Source organism: Pongo pygmaeus, chromosome 7 (assembly GCF_028885625.2).
Source record: "Pongo pygmaeus isolate AG05252 chromosome 7, NHGRI_mPonPyg2-v2.0_pri, whole genome shotgun sequence".
NCBI classification, from domain to species: Eukaryota; Metazoa; Chordata; class Mammalia; order Primates; family Hominidae; genus Pongo; species Pongo pygmaeus.
Window position 1 is genome coordinate 79,257,555 of NC_072380.2, and position 15,362 is coordinate 79,272,916.

At 40.8% G+C, this 15,362-nt stretch overlaps 1 protein-coding gene across 20 annotated transcripts in view; it reads left to right on the forward strand.

The window, feature by feature from the left end:
• CSPP1 (centrosome and spindle pole associated protein 1) overlaps positions 1–15,362 on the forward strand; it is a 136,540-nt gene that overhangs the window by 101,269 nt on the left and 19,909 nt on the right. For all 20 annotated transcript variants that reach the window (XM_054497551.2, XM_054497550.2, XM_054497554.2 and 17 more), the window contains 6 exons: positions 900–966; positions 1,557–1,674; positions 7,961–8,100; positions 10,838–10,978; positions 13,214–13,260; positions 15,292–15,355. In XM_054497551.2, coding sequence (XP_054353526.2) covers positions 900–966; positions 1,557–1,674; positions 7,961–8,100; positions 10,838–10,978; positions 13,214–13,260; positions 15,292–15,355 — 577 coding nt within the window. The remainder of the gene's footprint in view (positions 1–899; positions 967–1,556; positions 1,675–7,960; positions 8,101–10,837; positions 10,979–13,213; positions 13,261–15,291; positions 15,356–15,362) is intronic.

Consider the following 15,362-nt stretch of genomic DNA (forward strand, 5'->3'; position numbering starts at 1 on the left):
TATGATAACTTTCAAGTTTTTGGTGAGGGTTATATAGAGTAGGCAGTTGAAAATATGAATTGTGGCAGCAGAATGAGTTCTGGACTCGATTTGTAGTTCTAGACACCATCAACCTATTGGTGCTTGTTAAATTAGTACCATTGTCTACAATGAGTGTCTACAAGAGAAGTAAAGGAGGCTGAGAATAGAATACTGGGGCATTATGAACATTTGAGAAGCAGTGAAAGGAATGGACAGAGGGTGAGAGAGGATGGCAGTGACGGCAGTTGCGACTGGCCAAGTAAAATGCCCACTGAATGTGTCACTTGGGGGTCACTTGATGACTTTGGTGGAGGCAGTATTGTTGGAATGATGGGTGTGAAAGCAAAGGCCATAGCTGTGTGTTGAGAAGTGAATGAGAATAGGCAGTAGACCCAAAAGTACTGCATTTACTGTTCTTTAAGGAAGCTCAGCTGTGAAGGGAAGGACAGAATGGACAGGAGACAGTGAGCAATGAAGGGTGAGGTAAAATTTTTTTTTAAGAAAGGGAGAGGTTTTTACACATAGGCTGAGAGGAAGGTGCTTGGAGAGAGGAAGTTGGAAAAAAAGAATAATCGGAGGAGAATGGGAGTCAATTATCAGATACAGAGTACAGGTGAAGGGATTCTGTTTGGGTAGAGGCAAGGACACTTCTATCGTGATGAGAAGGAAGAATAGATATACATGGTAGATACACTCTAGAATAAATATAAAAGGTGGATATACTCTACCTTGGGTAGAGTATATCTGGGTAAGTTTTGCAGGTAGGATAGTGTGGAGTTTGGTTTCCTTTACATATAAGTACTTCGAAAAATTACTCCCTTCAAGCTTCTGTGTAGGGAAGACATACTGAGCATGTCTTTGTCATTATTGTTAAACAGGAAAGTTCCATGTCCAGGGCACAGTCACCCCCGGTACCTGCCAGGAAAAATCAGCTCCGTGCAGAAGGTAGAGTTAACTACTAAACCTGTTACCTAGAGTATTTCTCTTTTTAACTTTTCATTTTGAAATAATTATAAACTAATAGAAAATTGCAGAAACAGTATAGAGAGGTAGATGCTGTGTACCCTTTCTCCAACTTTCCCCTGGGGTAACATCTTAGGTAGTACAGTCTCATAGCCAGGAAGTGGACATTGGTGTGGTCCACAGACCATCAGATTTTACCAGTTTTTACACGCATTTATGTATGTGTATTTCTGTGCATTTTTATCATGCACAATTTGTGTGACTCCACTGCAATCAAGATGCAGAACTGTTCCATCACCATAAAGGAACTTCCTTGTGCCTCTCCTTTATAGTTGCACTCCCCCAAGAATATCACTTCTGAAATTCCCATATTATAAAAAATGTACTTGTGGGTCCTAATGACATTCATAATTATGATCTGTGTATGTGTATATATATAAAATGTTAAAATATCTTTCATAAAATTGTCTGTCTGAGCAGTTTCACTTTATTATTAGTCAGGTTGTGTTTTAATGTTTAGTCTTTTGTTCTTATTCCTGTCTTGTGTTTTACTTATCAATGGGAATTTGCAGAGGAGAAAAAAAATGTAATTATGGAATTATCAGAAATGAGAAAACAGCTTCGTAGTGAAGAGAGGCGTCTACAAGAGCGATTGCTACACATGGACAGTGATGATGAAATTCCTATCAGGCAAGTTTAGAATTGCACTTTTTGTTTTCTCTTGAGTTCTTTTATCTTACTTCACCTATCCAGTAATTTTGTAGTTTGGGAACAGGACTAATTCATCTTACTTAAAATCTCCTTACTTTCCTTTTCTTTGTCTTTTACAAAATCAGCTGTAGAAATGTAGTTCTCAAGGGGATTCATGTTGTAGGAATGGAAATTTCCGGGTTGGAATAATTACAGACAGTAGTTGCATTTTAGAACTGTTTTTTATATTTTCCATTAATAACATAGCTTTCTGAAATACTTTTTTTCAACAAAATCACTTACAGGCTACCGAACATTTCTGATCATTTTTGCCAGGAGTCATAAATTTCATAAAGCAGTGTTCTTCAAACTTCAGTTTGCACTGTTTTAGTAGGCTGTAAAATCAACATAGTGGGTAACTACCACATTTTCTTTCTTTCTCTTTTTAAAAATAAACTTTCTATTTTGGGATAATTTTGATTATAAAAAAGTTGCAGGCTGGGTGCAGTTTCTCACGCCTGTAATCCCAGCACTTTTGGGAGGCCAAGGCAGACGGATCACGAGGTCAGAAGATCGAGACCATCCTGTCTAACACAGTGAAACCCCGTCTCTACTAAAAATACAAAAAATTAACTGGGTGTGGTGGCATGCACCTGTGGTCCCAGCTACTCAGGAGGCTGAGGCAGGAGAATGGCGTGAACCCAGGAGGTGGAGGTTGCAGTGAGCCAAGATCACACCACTGCACTCCAGCCTAGGTGACAGAGTGAGACTCTGTCTCATGAAAAAAAAAAGTTGCAAACAATACAGAGAGTTTCTGTACACCCTTCATCCGGTTTTTCCTATTGTTAACATCTTGTATTACCATGGTATGTTTGTCACAACTCAGAGGCTGACATTAGAACATTACTGTGAACTAAATTTGAGACTCTGGATTTCTCCAGTTTTCTACTAATGTTCTCCTTCTGTTCATGGGCCCCATACAAGATGTACCACATTGCATTTAGTTGTCATGTCTCCCAGTCTCCTCGGGTCTGGGACAGTTTCCCAGTCTTCTCTTGTTTTTCTTGTGAAAGTCTAGATGGGCACTGGCCAGGTATCCTGTAGAATGCCTCCTCCTCCAGTCTGGATTTGTCTGATGTTTTCTGATGATTAGACTGGGATTAAGGGTTTCTGGAAAGAAGAGCACAGGCATTGTTCTGACATCACATCATCACATTCTATCAGGGGTACATGATATCCACATGATACCTCTGGAAATGTTAACCTTGGTTAAAGTAGTGTTTGCCAGGATTCTCCACTAGAAAGTTAACTATTCTTTGGTCACAAATCACTAAATCTAGCGCACCTGCAAGAGTGAGAAGGAGGTGGAATTAAGCTTCATCTCTTGGAGCAGGGGTTACCTACATACAGTTTTTAGAATTCTTCCATAAGAAAGACTTGTCTCTTCTTCTTCCATTTATTTATTTATTCAATCATTTATTTATTACTGTCATCTCATATATATTTATCTTATACTTTGGGTTATAAGCCAGTGCTACATTACTTTATTTCACAAATTGTTCCAACTTTGGGAGCTCTTTCAGGTTGGCTCCTATGTCTCTTTGACATGTCCCCATCCTTTTGTTTTTTGAAGACTTCTTTCCAGATGCCTCAGGATCATCTTGTATTTCCCCTGCCCCATCCCTAGAATCAGCTATTTCTCCAAGGAGCCCTGGTTCCTTTTGGAGAATGTATTTAAAAACCAGATAAGCTGGGTCTGCTTATTGCTGGGTGTCACTGCTTCTAGGCCCTCTGGATAATATATTTATGTTATACTAAGTCATAAATATAAACATATCTATAATTGTTCCTATGTCTATTTGTATACATATTAAGTTTATGCCGATGTCTGACTGTAATCCAGTATGTGGTAGGATTTTAACGTAGCATGTTAATTTGCCTAATTATGGTTTGTTTAGATTTTTGTTTGTATTCTCCAGGAATATTGAAACGAGGTAAACAAGGTGAGGAAATTTCAAGATACAGAATGGCTTGATAATGAAATGTTAATCCAAGGTGGTAATTTTCAGTGATTCAGTAATTCTCCCGTAGTAGGTCAGTAAGTTCCAAGCAATTGAGAGGTAGTGTTTTTTTCTATATTTACTTTTACAGTGTTATAAATGCCTTAACCGTGCAGCTTTCTAACTTCTAAACATGCATATTTAATTCAGTTTAATGGTTTTTTGACATTAATTTTTTCTTTTCATTAATACATTCTTTTGGCAAGCCAATATGATTTAAGAAAGAGTACTCGAGCAGCCCCTCAATTTTCTCGCTTGAAAATTATACATGATAATTTCTACCCCTTGAGAATCTAGTGAAGAATAAATAAATGTATGTATTTGAAATAAATAAATAAATATATGTATTTGTGACTCTTAAGTTCTAACTTAAGTTATAAAACATGTTACATTTATCGTCATTTAGCAAGAATTGGTTAAATACATTTACTTTGGAATAATTTTAATACATATTCTGATTAAAGACATCTCAGAGTTGGTTCTTTATTGCAATTTCATGAATATTTGTACAAAAGGAATCTCGTATTCACTAAATTGCCATATTCAACTCCTATTATGTGCTAGTCTCAAAACAAATGTGATATGGCTCACATGTGAAGATTTAGTAACCTACTTCCTAACTTATCAGTGTATTTAACTGTTAGCATTAATGGAAACTAGACAGCAGTCCAATTTAATGGTCTCTTAGACGTCTTTTTAGTATTTTGCATTGTAGTAGATCTCCATAGAGTTCCTTTAACCTTAGGTATTAGAAGTCTCTGTCAGCTTTGACCAGAGTTGTTTTGTGGCCCCAGTGAATGCTCCTCTGCAAAAAGGAAACTCCATTAGAGCAGGGGCATTGTCTGTGGGGATCCCAGCTATCTTGTCTTGGTGCTTAGGGAAGATTTATTGATAAAGAAATGATGGGAGGAGTCTGACTAAGCCTCATAATGACCAGAGCTTAGAGCTCCATTTTCAAAAATAGAGGAGACCTAGTGCTGATTGAAGCAGCAGTAGGTATTTTATTTTATTTTCAGGACTAGAAACCATCCCTCTCTTATCATCACTCCCTCAAAGCCCTGGCAGAAAACTCCCTTACTACCTGCTATCTATTAATTTTTTACGTACCACAGGAATCAGTTAACTAGTTAGGTTATCAAGTTCCTTGTAAAGTCCATTGTAAAGTTAATGTTGGGTCCTCTGAATAATGCCCATATTGAACTACGTATTAGTACCATATTTCTGTTTTTATTCTTATTTTTTTTGAGACGGAGTCTCGCTCTGTCACCCAGGCTGGAGTGCAATGGCACAGTCTTTGGCTCACTGCAACCTCCGCCTCCTGAGTTCAAGTGTTTCTCCTGCCTCAGCCTCCTGAGTAGCTAGGATTACAAGTGCCCACCCCCACGCCCGGCTAATTTTTGTATTTTTAGTAGAGACAGGGTTTCACCATGTTGGTCAGGCTGGTCTCGAATTCTTGACCTCATGTGATCCACCCGCCTCAGCCTCCCAAAGTGCTGGGATTACAGGTGTGAGCCACCACGCCCGGCCAGTACCATATTTATTTTTTTGGAGACAGAGTCTCTTTCTGTCACCTAGGCTGGAGTGCAGTGGCATGATCTTGGCTCACAGCAACCTCTGCCTCCTGATTCAAGTGATTCTAGTGCCTCAGCCTCCCAAGTAGGTGGGACTACAGGAGCAGGCTACCACACCTGCTAATTTTTGCATTTTTTAGTAGAGACGGGGTTTTTCCATATTGCCCAGGCTGGTCTCGAACTCCTGAGCTCAAGCAATACGTCCGCTTCCCAAAGTGCTGGGATTATAGGCGTGAGCCACAGGGCCCTGCCTATTATCATGTTTCTATGTGTGATTTGTATCTTAGGGTGAGGGGAAGGTAATTTATTGATTATCTAATGCATGTCAGGTACTATACTAGGTACTTAACAATATAACATTTATCTCAATTCTGACCTGATATGGTGGCTCACCCCTGTAATCCCAGCACTTTGGGAGACTGAGGCGGATGGATCACTTGAGGTCAGGAGTTCGAGACCAGCCTGACCAACGTGGCAAAATCCTGCCTGTACTAAAAATACAAAAAAAAAAAAAAAAAAATTAGCTGAGTGTGGCGGTGCGTGCCTGTAGTCGCAGCTACTTGGGAGGCTGAGGCAGGAGAATTGCTTGAACCGGGAAGTGGAGGTTGCATTGAGCTGAGATCATGTGCCACTGCATTCCAGCCTGGGCAACAGAGCAAAACTCTTTCAAAAAAAAATTTTTTTTTAATCTTAATTCTGTTGTTCACTGTAAGACTATAAGGGGTAGACATCTGCATTTTACAGATGATGGAATCGAGGTCAAACTGCTGATAAATAACAGAGCTGGTCTTTGAATCTCCGTTTCTCTGACCTCAAAGACTGTGATCTTCATACTCCATGAACATTTTATTTTATTTTTTCCATGAACATTTTAAAGTAAGGCTGAATCATTCTATTCTTGTAATAAGGTATCTTGCATCTGAGGATTTTGAAAAATTTCAATGACGTTATAAATATGCTACATTTTAAGGTAAAGGATTGAACTAATAGAGCTATTCGAATAATTTATTTATTTATTTATTTATTTATTTATTTTTGAGACGGAGTCTTGCTCTGTCACCCAGGCTGGAGTGCAGTTGCACTATCTCGGCTCACTGCAAGCTCCACCTCCTGGGTTCACGCTGTTCTCCTGCCTCAGCCTCCTGAGTAGCTGGGACTACAGGCATGCGCCACCCCACCCGGCTAATTTTTTGTATTTTTAGTAGAGACGGGGTTTCACCGTGTTAGCCAGGATGGTCTTGATCTCCTGACCTCGTGATCCGCCCGCCTCGGCCTCCCAAAGTGCTGGGATTACAGGTGTGAGCTACTGTGCCCAGCCAATTTTTTTTTTTTTAAGAGACGGGGGGCTGGATGCAGTGGCTTATGCACGCCTGTAATCCCAGCACTTTGGGATGCCGAGATGAGCAGATCATGAGGTCAAGAGAGAGAGACCATCCTGGCCAACACGGTGAAACCCCATATTTACTAAAAATACAAACAAATTAGCTGGGCCTAGTGGCGTGCGCCTGTAGTCCCAGCTACTCAGGAGGCTGAGGCAGGAGAATTGCTTGAACCCAGTAAGAGGAGGCTGCGATGAGCTGAGATCACGCCACTGCACTCCAGCCTGGCAAGAGAGCGAGACTCCGTCTCAAAAAAAAAAAGAGAGACAGGGTCTCCCTCTGTTTTCCAGGCTGGAGTGCAGTGGCATGATCACAGCTTATTGTAGCCTTGGCCTCCTGGGCTCAATCAATCCTCTCATCTCAGCAGTAGCCAGGACTACAGGCACACACCATCATGCCTAATTTTTTTTTTTTTTTTTTTTTTTTTTTTGAGATGGAGTCTTGCTCTGTCACCCAAGCTGGAGTGCAGTGGCGTGATCTCGGCTCACCACAGCCTCCTCCTCCCGGGTTCAAGCAATTCTCATGCCTCAGCCTCCCGAGTAGGTGGTACTACAGGCACACACCACCACGCCCAACTAATTTTTGTATTTTTAGTAGAGACAGGGTTTCACCATTTTGGCCAGGCTGGTCTCAAACTCCTGACCACAGGTGATTTGCCTGCCTTGGCCTCCCAAAGTGCTGGGATTACAGGCATGAGCCACCACACCTGGCCAACTTTTTTTTCTTTTTTGAGACGGAGTCTTGCTCTGTCACCCAGGCCGGAGTGCAGTGGTGTGATCTCAGCTCACTGCAACCTCCACCTCCTGGGTTCAAGTGATTCTGCTGCCTCAGCCTCCCGAATAGCTGGGACTACAGGTGTGCGCCATCACACCCAGCTAATTTTTGTATTTTTAGTAGACATGGGGTTTCTCCACGTTGGCCCAGTCTGGTCTCGAACTCCTGACCTCAGGTGATCCACCTGTCTTGGCCTCCCAAAGTGCTGGGATTATAGGCGTGAGACACCATGCCTGGCCTCATTTTTTTTTTTTTTTTTTTTTTTTGTAGCAAGGAGGTCTTGCTTTGTAGGCCAGGCTGGTATTGAACTCCTGATTTCAAGTAGTCCTCCTGTCTGCCTCCCAAAGTGCTGGGATTACAAGTGTGAGCCACAGCACCTGTCCTAGAATAATTTTTTAATAATATGATGTGGTGAAAGAGACCAAATTTCTTTTACAGTGAATTAGATGTGAACTCACCTATTTTTCCTATGAAGGACATATGATTTGTCATTTATCTATAGGAAAAGGGAAAGGAATCCCATGGATATATTTGATATGGCTAGACATCGGTTGCAAGCTCCTGTCAGAAGACAGTCCCCTAAGGGCTTAGATGCTGCCACTTTTCAGAATATTCATGATTTTAATGAGCTGAAAGATAGAGGTGAGTAGATTGCTGCTCTTTTAAAGATGTAGCAGAAGTGTTCTACCCATATTTAAATATCTATAAAGATCTTTGTACCCTTTTTCTAAAGTGGAATTTTATCTATGATATGTATTTTAAGTTAAAATGAAATGAAACTTCTGTATTCTCTAGGTTTTCAGTTAACCAGTCTGGTAGATGAAGCTTTAGTTTGACTAACTGCTTTCTTTTGGAGAGCATACAGTGTTAAAGTCTGGAATGGATGAGATCGCATAGACTAGTATGAAGAATGGAACTTGGCATTTAATGGAGGATGGACAGACAAAGATGAGCTCATGAAAAATACTGAGGAGAAGCCAGAGAGACTGGGGGGAGAAGCAGGAGAATGTAGGATCCTGAAACCTGAGGGGAAAGAGTATCAAGGAGACAGGATCAAGTAAGATGAATACTGGAAAATGTCAGTTGGATGAGGTCATTGGTTACCTCAGCTAGAGCTTTTTAAGTGGAATTATCGCCGATTAACTTTGGAATGAGGATTGACTAGGAGGCAAGATGTTGGAGACAATAGGCATAAGACTTTTAGAAGACCCTTGGCTGGGAAAGGGAAGGGAAGGAGAGGGATCAGGAGCTGGAAGAGTCCTTAGAATGTGAACGTGAGGAGCTATGCAGGAGAAAGAGGTTCAGGCTCTAGGAGAGGGAGAGTGATTGTTGAAGTGAAATCTAGGGGGTCTGAGGGAAGAGTTAGGAGAAGCTTTGATGTAGCCACTTAGGGCTAATGGAAAAGAAAGTTTAGAAGGGAAACGGGATTTCCAGGGTATACAAGGCCTGGGAGATGGAGAATGTGTGGAGGAACCAAATGTGTGTTGTGTAATTTTCCTTAGGCATATTCAGCAGAGCAGGTGTTGGAGCAGAAGGGGCAGATTATGGGATGTGTGGTCGTATGACCTAGGCCAGAAAACTGGAATTTAAGCTTTTTATCCTTTTGAAAGTACTATCTGTTTATTGTAGCAAATTTTCAAAATACAGAAAGATAGTAAGAAGGAAAAATCACTTTAGTCAAACTACCTATATATAAGTACCATTATCATTTTGGATGTTTTCTAGTCTTTCTGAGCATAGTTAAAAAAAAGATAAATTGTGTTATTTAATTTTCTCTATTGTTTTTCACCTAGATTTACACGTATTATCAATTATGTATACTATAGTTATTTTTTATGCTATCAAATATTGATTACTTACTATCTGCCAGGCATTGTGTTAACCCAGTGGGTCTCATGAGGAGTTTGGTCTGAAGTCAAAACTGTTTGTATTATAAACTAAGACATTATTTGTCTTTTTCATTCTCATTCTCTCATGTGTATATAGATTGGCCAGAGACTACATGACATGTGATGATTTCATCTCTTTGAAGCTAGCAAAATGTGTCCTTATGTATTCTTGTGTTTTAAGAATCTCTTAGTTTTAATTTCTAATATGGCATGTGTGTGTGTGACATACATAAGTAAAGCTCTTTGGGGTCCTCAGTTTTTAAGAGTGTAAAAAAGATCTTGAGACCAAAAAGGTTTAAGCCATAGAATTGGGCCGTTCATTTCCCTGTGTTACTACATCTTGCCCTCATTCACCCATGACTTGGTGGTTGGTATTGTTTTTTTAATGAGTTTGGAAGCAGTGAAACCAGGGACCAATCCAAGTTTATGTGTCCAGAGACTTCTGTTAACTTCTGAAAATGGCTGTTAACCATTTTCACTATTTTGTTCTTTTGATAATTTCTGATCATAAAGCTTTATACATATTTAGGACCATAAAACTGTATATATATTTAGGATCATTTCTTTATATTCCAGCAGTGTAATTAGTGAGTCAAAGGGAATAATATTTTCAAGGCTTTTTGTATGTATGAACTGTATGTTTCTTCTCAAGATTTAAAAATTTTTATTCTTGGCCAGGCACAGTGGCTAATGCCTGTAATCCCAGCACTTTGAGAGGCCGAGGCGGGTGGATCACGAGGTCAGGAGTTCAAGACCAGCCTGGCCAACATAGTGAAACCTCGTCTCTACTAAAAACTACAAAAAAAAAATTAGCTGGGCGTAGTGGTGGGTGCTTGTAGTCCCAGCTACTTGGGAGACTGAGGCAGGAGAATGGCATGAACCCAGGAGGCAGAGCTGGCAGTGAGCCAAGACCATGCCACTGCACTCCAGCCTGGGGGACAGAGCAAGACTCCATCTCAAGAAAAAAAAAAAAAAAAGAAATGGCATTCCCCCTCAAGTTCCAGCCAGTCTACATTTATCTTGCTTTCTGCATGATATTTGTAAGGACTAAAATATTAATTGGCCAGTAACATTATTTTTTCACGTTTCCAGTATATTTTAGAGATCAGCCGTGATTACAGTGTCTCATGGCTGCCTTAGTCATAGCCATGTGACCATCTGCTTGGATATACCTGCACGTAGTTTGTGTTCTGGGTGGCACCCTGGCGGGGCTAGGACAGGTAGAGATGGAGAATGCAGCATCCACTGCTTGTTCTGGGGTATTCCTTATGTTGGTAAGTTTGTGAAAAGACACTTATTAAAGAATATTAATTTCATATTCTTTAGTTTTGTGGCTATTTTACTGTCCTTTGACTTTAGTGATGTTTCACTATTTCTATCATTTCCTTGATTTTGAAATTAGGTTACTCATGTTACTTACAGTGAAGTTTTATAAAATCCCATTTGAAAACAACATTTAACTTAGTTATATAACATATTTTTTATACCAGATTCAGAAACACGAGTTGATCTGAAATTTATGTACCCGGATCCTCCAAGAGATCATCACACCTTAGAGATTCAGCAGCAAGCCCTGCTAAGAGAACAGCAGAAGAGGCTGAACAGAATAAAAATGCAGGAAGGTGCCAAAGGTAAGAAATAATCATTGCTGTGTCAAATAGTATCAGCACGCTGTTTTTCCATAGGCTTTCTGCATCTCTTCTATTGATTTCATTCCCAGGCATCCTCCTTTCACTGGCAGCCCCATGCTCACAGGGTCCGTTTGGTCTGTAGTACCAGAAAAGAACAAGTATGAGAGAGGGCTCTTAGTGGCTCCACTAGGGTGGTGTATTCATGCATGAGAGGGGCCCAGTCATTCACTGTAGCCAGGAGGACTGAATACTTTGACCAGGCCAGGTGACATCTGCATCAGGAACTAGGAACCAAAGGAAGGAGTGTCAGGCAGACATATCAGTGCCCTGTCATGATGTGTCGGGCATTTGCCTACTGTGCCATGTCGGGCATTTGTCTACTGTGGTGTGAGTGTGTTTAAGTTTTGATGTGGCGTAAAATCTGTAAAGCATCAGACTGGACTACGAATGTGTTTTCGTATAATCAACCAGTTGAAAGATACTTAGTGGTTACTAGGAGCGCAGGTACTGGCCTATATCCAGGGGATATGGTGATGAATGACATATGCTGCTGCTCTTGAGGAGGTTATATTTTGTTGGAGAAGTTAGATGCTAAAGAAGTATAACTCTGATGAATATCGCACAGAAGAAATCTAGGATGCCGTTGGGTTGGGGTGGGTGGGCACCTAGAAGCAGAGTGGGGCTAGTTGTCTCAGAGAGCACTGATGGGCCCTGACGATAGCCAGGTGTACTGCATGGCCTTCCCATCTGTATTTCACCAGCCTTCAGGCCATCGAGGTTAACCATGGAAAATGAGTAATGAAAACCCAACAATCAGATAACAAGAATGGAAGGGATGCTCCTGCCAGTTATTTTTAAGAAAAGTTAAGACCCTATCTTGGGAGGCTGGTCTGGCTTGCAGAATCTGAGGAAGCTTTTTGGACTTCATGAGATAGCATCACAGGAGTAAGTGATGCAGCAGTTTAGGCCCAGATCATAGGTCAAGACGTCAATAAACATTTGTATAGGAATCGTCTTCCCTTCATCTGGTACAGAATTTTTAATAACAGCCTCATAGCCCTGTGACAGAATAAGCCTAATTCTAGGATAAGCAGTAGGTATATCATCTGGAGACAGGAGAGAAGCAAGTGCATTCTTCAACCTTTGTACCCAGTCTGGTGGCATTTTTCTTTAGTCTCAAAATGAAGATCTGATCTTGTGGGATTTTGGCAGCTTAGATTGATTAGCCCACAAGTAGTCCCCAGGTGGATACAGGTACTTTTTGCACTGAAGGTATGTGTCTTCTACAGCAACGAGTCCCCAACTTCCAGTAGACACTATGATGACCTAATTCATAGGAATATGACCTCACTGGCCAGGAGTGGTGGCTCACGCCTATAATCCCAGCGCTTTGGGAGGCCGAAGTGGGCGGATCATGAGGTCAGGAGTTCAAGACCAGTCTGGCCAACATAGTGAAACCCCCGTCTCTACTAAAAATACAGAAATTAGCTGGGCATGGAGGCGTGTGTCTGTAGTCCCAGCTACTCCAGAGCCTGAGTCAGGAGAATTGCTTAAACCCAGGAGGTGGAGGTTGCAGAGAGCCGAGATCGTGCCACTGCACTCCAGCTTGGGCAACAGAGTGAGACTTAGTCTCAAAAAAAAAAAAAAAGAATATGGCCTCACTATAAACAATCACAAACATGTCTATTAAAATATCTGAGAAGAAATACAGGCTATCATTGGCAGCTTGTTTATTTTCAAAGGCAGTATCTAAAAAGGGCAAAATGTACTATTCACAGGAACACATAGGAAGGCTGGTCATATTGGAGAGGCTTTGGGATACCTGATCCAAGATGTTTGCCTCCGGAACTAAGTGCCTGGAATTGAGCTTATTTCAATTCCATGTGAGGGAGCCCCTGTTTAACTCCATGCAACAACTTTCTACAGTTTGTAGAAATCTGACAAGATGGTGAAGGATCCTGCATTGATCATTTTCTTTTTCTGTTGGCATTAGTTTTACGTTTGCAGTGATTTTACTTGTTATGTTCATTCATGTGAATGGCAGAATTTTATGCAGCTAGAATGGATGCAGAGCTATGTTTATTAATACATGATATCTTTAAAATATTGTGAAGTGTGATAGTTGAAAAGTAATTTCCAGTAGAGAGCTAGTCAAAAAAGATATTCTAAAATTTAATTTTATATAGTAAGCATTTTCTGACCTTTTAATTTGCTTTTGTTCTCCGTTGACTACAGTTGACTTAGATGCCATCCCAAGTGCTAAAGTACGAGAGCAAAGAATGGTAAGCAACCAGTTACAATTTTTCAAGTTAGTTTTTGGGGGATTAAAAATCTATAGGCATATGATGATCAAATAATTCAAATTTTGAATTATTCAGGAATATTGAATTAAGAACGTAAATCTTATCAGTAAAGTGGATAGCTTGAGAAGTGTTAGTGTAATATATATAGAAAACATATTGTAATGGCTGAGAACAAGATTCTAGCACTAGGCTGTTCCAGTTAGTCTATTGTTAGCTGCGTGACTTAGGGCAAGTTATTTAATGTCTTTATGCCTCAGCTTCCTAACCTGTAAAATGGGGATGATAGTACTTAATATTTGCAAGGCACTTAGAGACAGCCCTGGCCCATGGTGAGTGCAGTGTGAGTGTTTGCTGTCATTACCATGAGCAGTAGTGGGAGTAGGAGTCTGTTACGGAAGTAGTGTTGAGGTCTACAAAGAAAATAAGCAAAGGAAGGGAACAGAGAATGATAACACCCACCTGTATCCTGAGGGGGGTACTTTTTGTGCAAGACTGAATAAGGGACAGGATGAGCTCTTTTCAATCAACAAATATTTATTATTTCCTATGGACAAGAAACTGTTCTAGGTGCCGGGGTATAGGAGTAAACAAAAGGGACAAAAATCCCTGCCCTCTGACAGGTTACATTCCAGAAGGAGGGAGAGACAGTAATCAAATAAATCAATAGTTTGTTGAATCATGGTGCTGTGGAGAAGACAACAGCAGAGAAGGCAGCTGGAGGATCCTGGGTGGGAGGGTTTATAGTTGGAAATACAGTGGGCATGGGGGCTCACTGGGTAGGTAACATTCGAGTAAGGACACCAGGGAGGTGTCCATGGGAAATATGGGGGAACTTCTGGAGGAAGAGCATTCCAGGAAGAGGCCCCAGTGGAAGTTGGCCTAGTGCATGTAAGGAGCAGTGGGAGAGCCATGAGCAAGGGCCAGTTGGGCATATGGGGCAGGGGGTGACGAGGGGAGGCAGCAGGGCCTTGGGGGCCATTCTGGGGCTTTGCCTTTGACACTTGTGCATGTGATGAGAAGCTGCCAAGGTCTTTAAGTGGAGGAGTGACATGATCTGCTTGAGGTTTTTACTTGGTCCACTGACTGCTGTGCATTTAGACTGAGTGGGACAGGAGGCTATTGCAGTAATTTAGGCAAGAGACAAGCTCACTTTCTGATTAAAGAATGCAGTGCATCATTGTAATTCATTGCCTTAAAAATTAATGGACAGCTCTTTGCTGGAGTGTCTTACTAAAGCCCAGAAATCTGGTAAGAAGGTGCAGGGAGGTGGAGTTGGATGACTTTAGGTTCCTTCTGACATGTTGGTGATTATTCTGTACTGCAAAATTCTCTATATGTAAATTTAAGTTTTCTCTCATTTGGGAGCTCATTATAATAAGCCCAGTCTTAGCATTTTTTTTCCTTACTATACTATATGCTTCACTGTATCTGTGCTGCATCATTGTGGCAATTGCTGTTACATAGGGCTGTCATAATCTGAGAGTATACCCCTCTCTCTCCCATGACACTGTTATCTACTCCAGAGCAGAAACTCTTAATTCATCTTTGTATCCCCAGTTCCTAGCATGAAAGAAATAGTAAGTGGGCTCTACAGGTTTATGGAAATTTGGATGAATGAATCTTGGCAGTGGCTTAAAGACTTAGTGTTTAATTGGGGTCTTTGCTTCATACTGTATTATATTTTCCATCAGTCATAATGTGATCCTTTTATTTGACTTCAACCATAAAGGGGCAGGAAGGAGTGGAGTTAGGGAGTAAATGTGTTAGCTTGTAGAATCTGTAGCCTGGAGAGAGACTGTCTGCCATTGCTATCACTGTCTTCATAGGAATTGTGTGTGTTAAGGCTTTCCAGTATTTTCTGAGCATTGGAATGTAGTCAGTCCTACCTCTGCCCATCCTCTTCTGCTTTTAGGGAGAACAATGTGGAAACTTGTGCCTCTTCTTAGTACAAATTTGTTGTTTTTCTACACAAAACTAATAAAAATAGTCATTGAAACATGTTTCTTTTAGCCCAGAGATGACACTAGTGATTTCTTGAAAAACTCATTATTGGAATCTGATAGTGCTTTTATTGGTGAGTA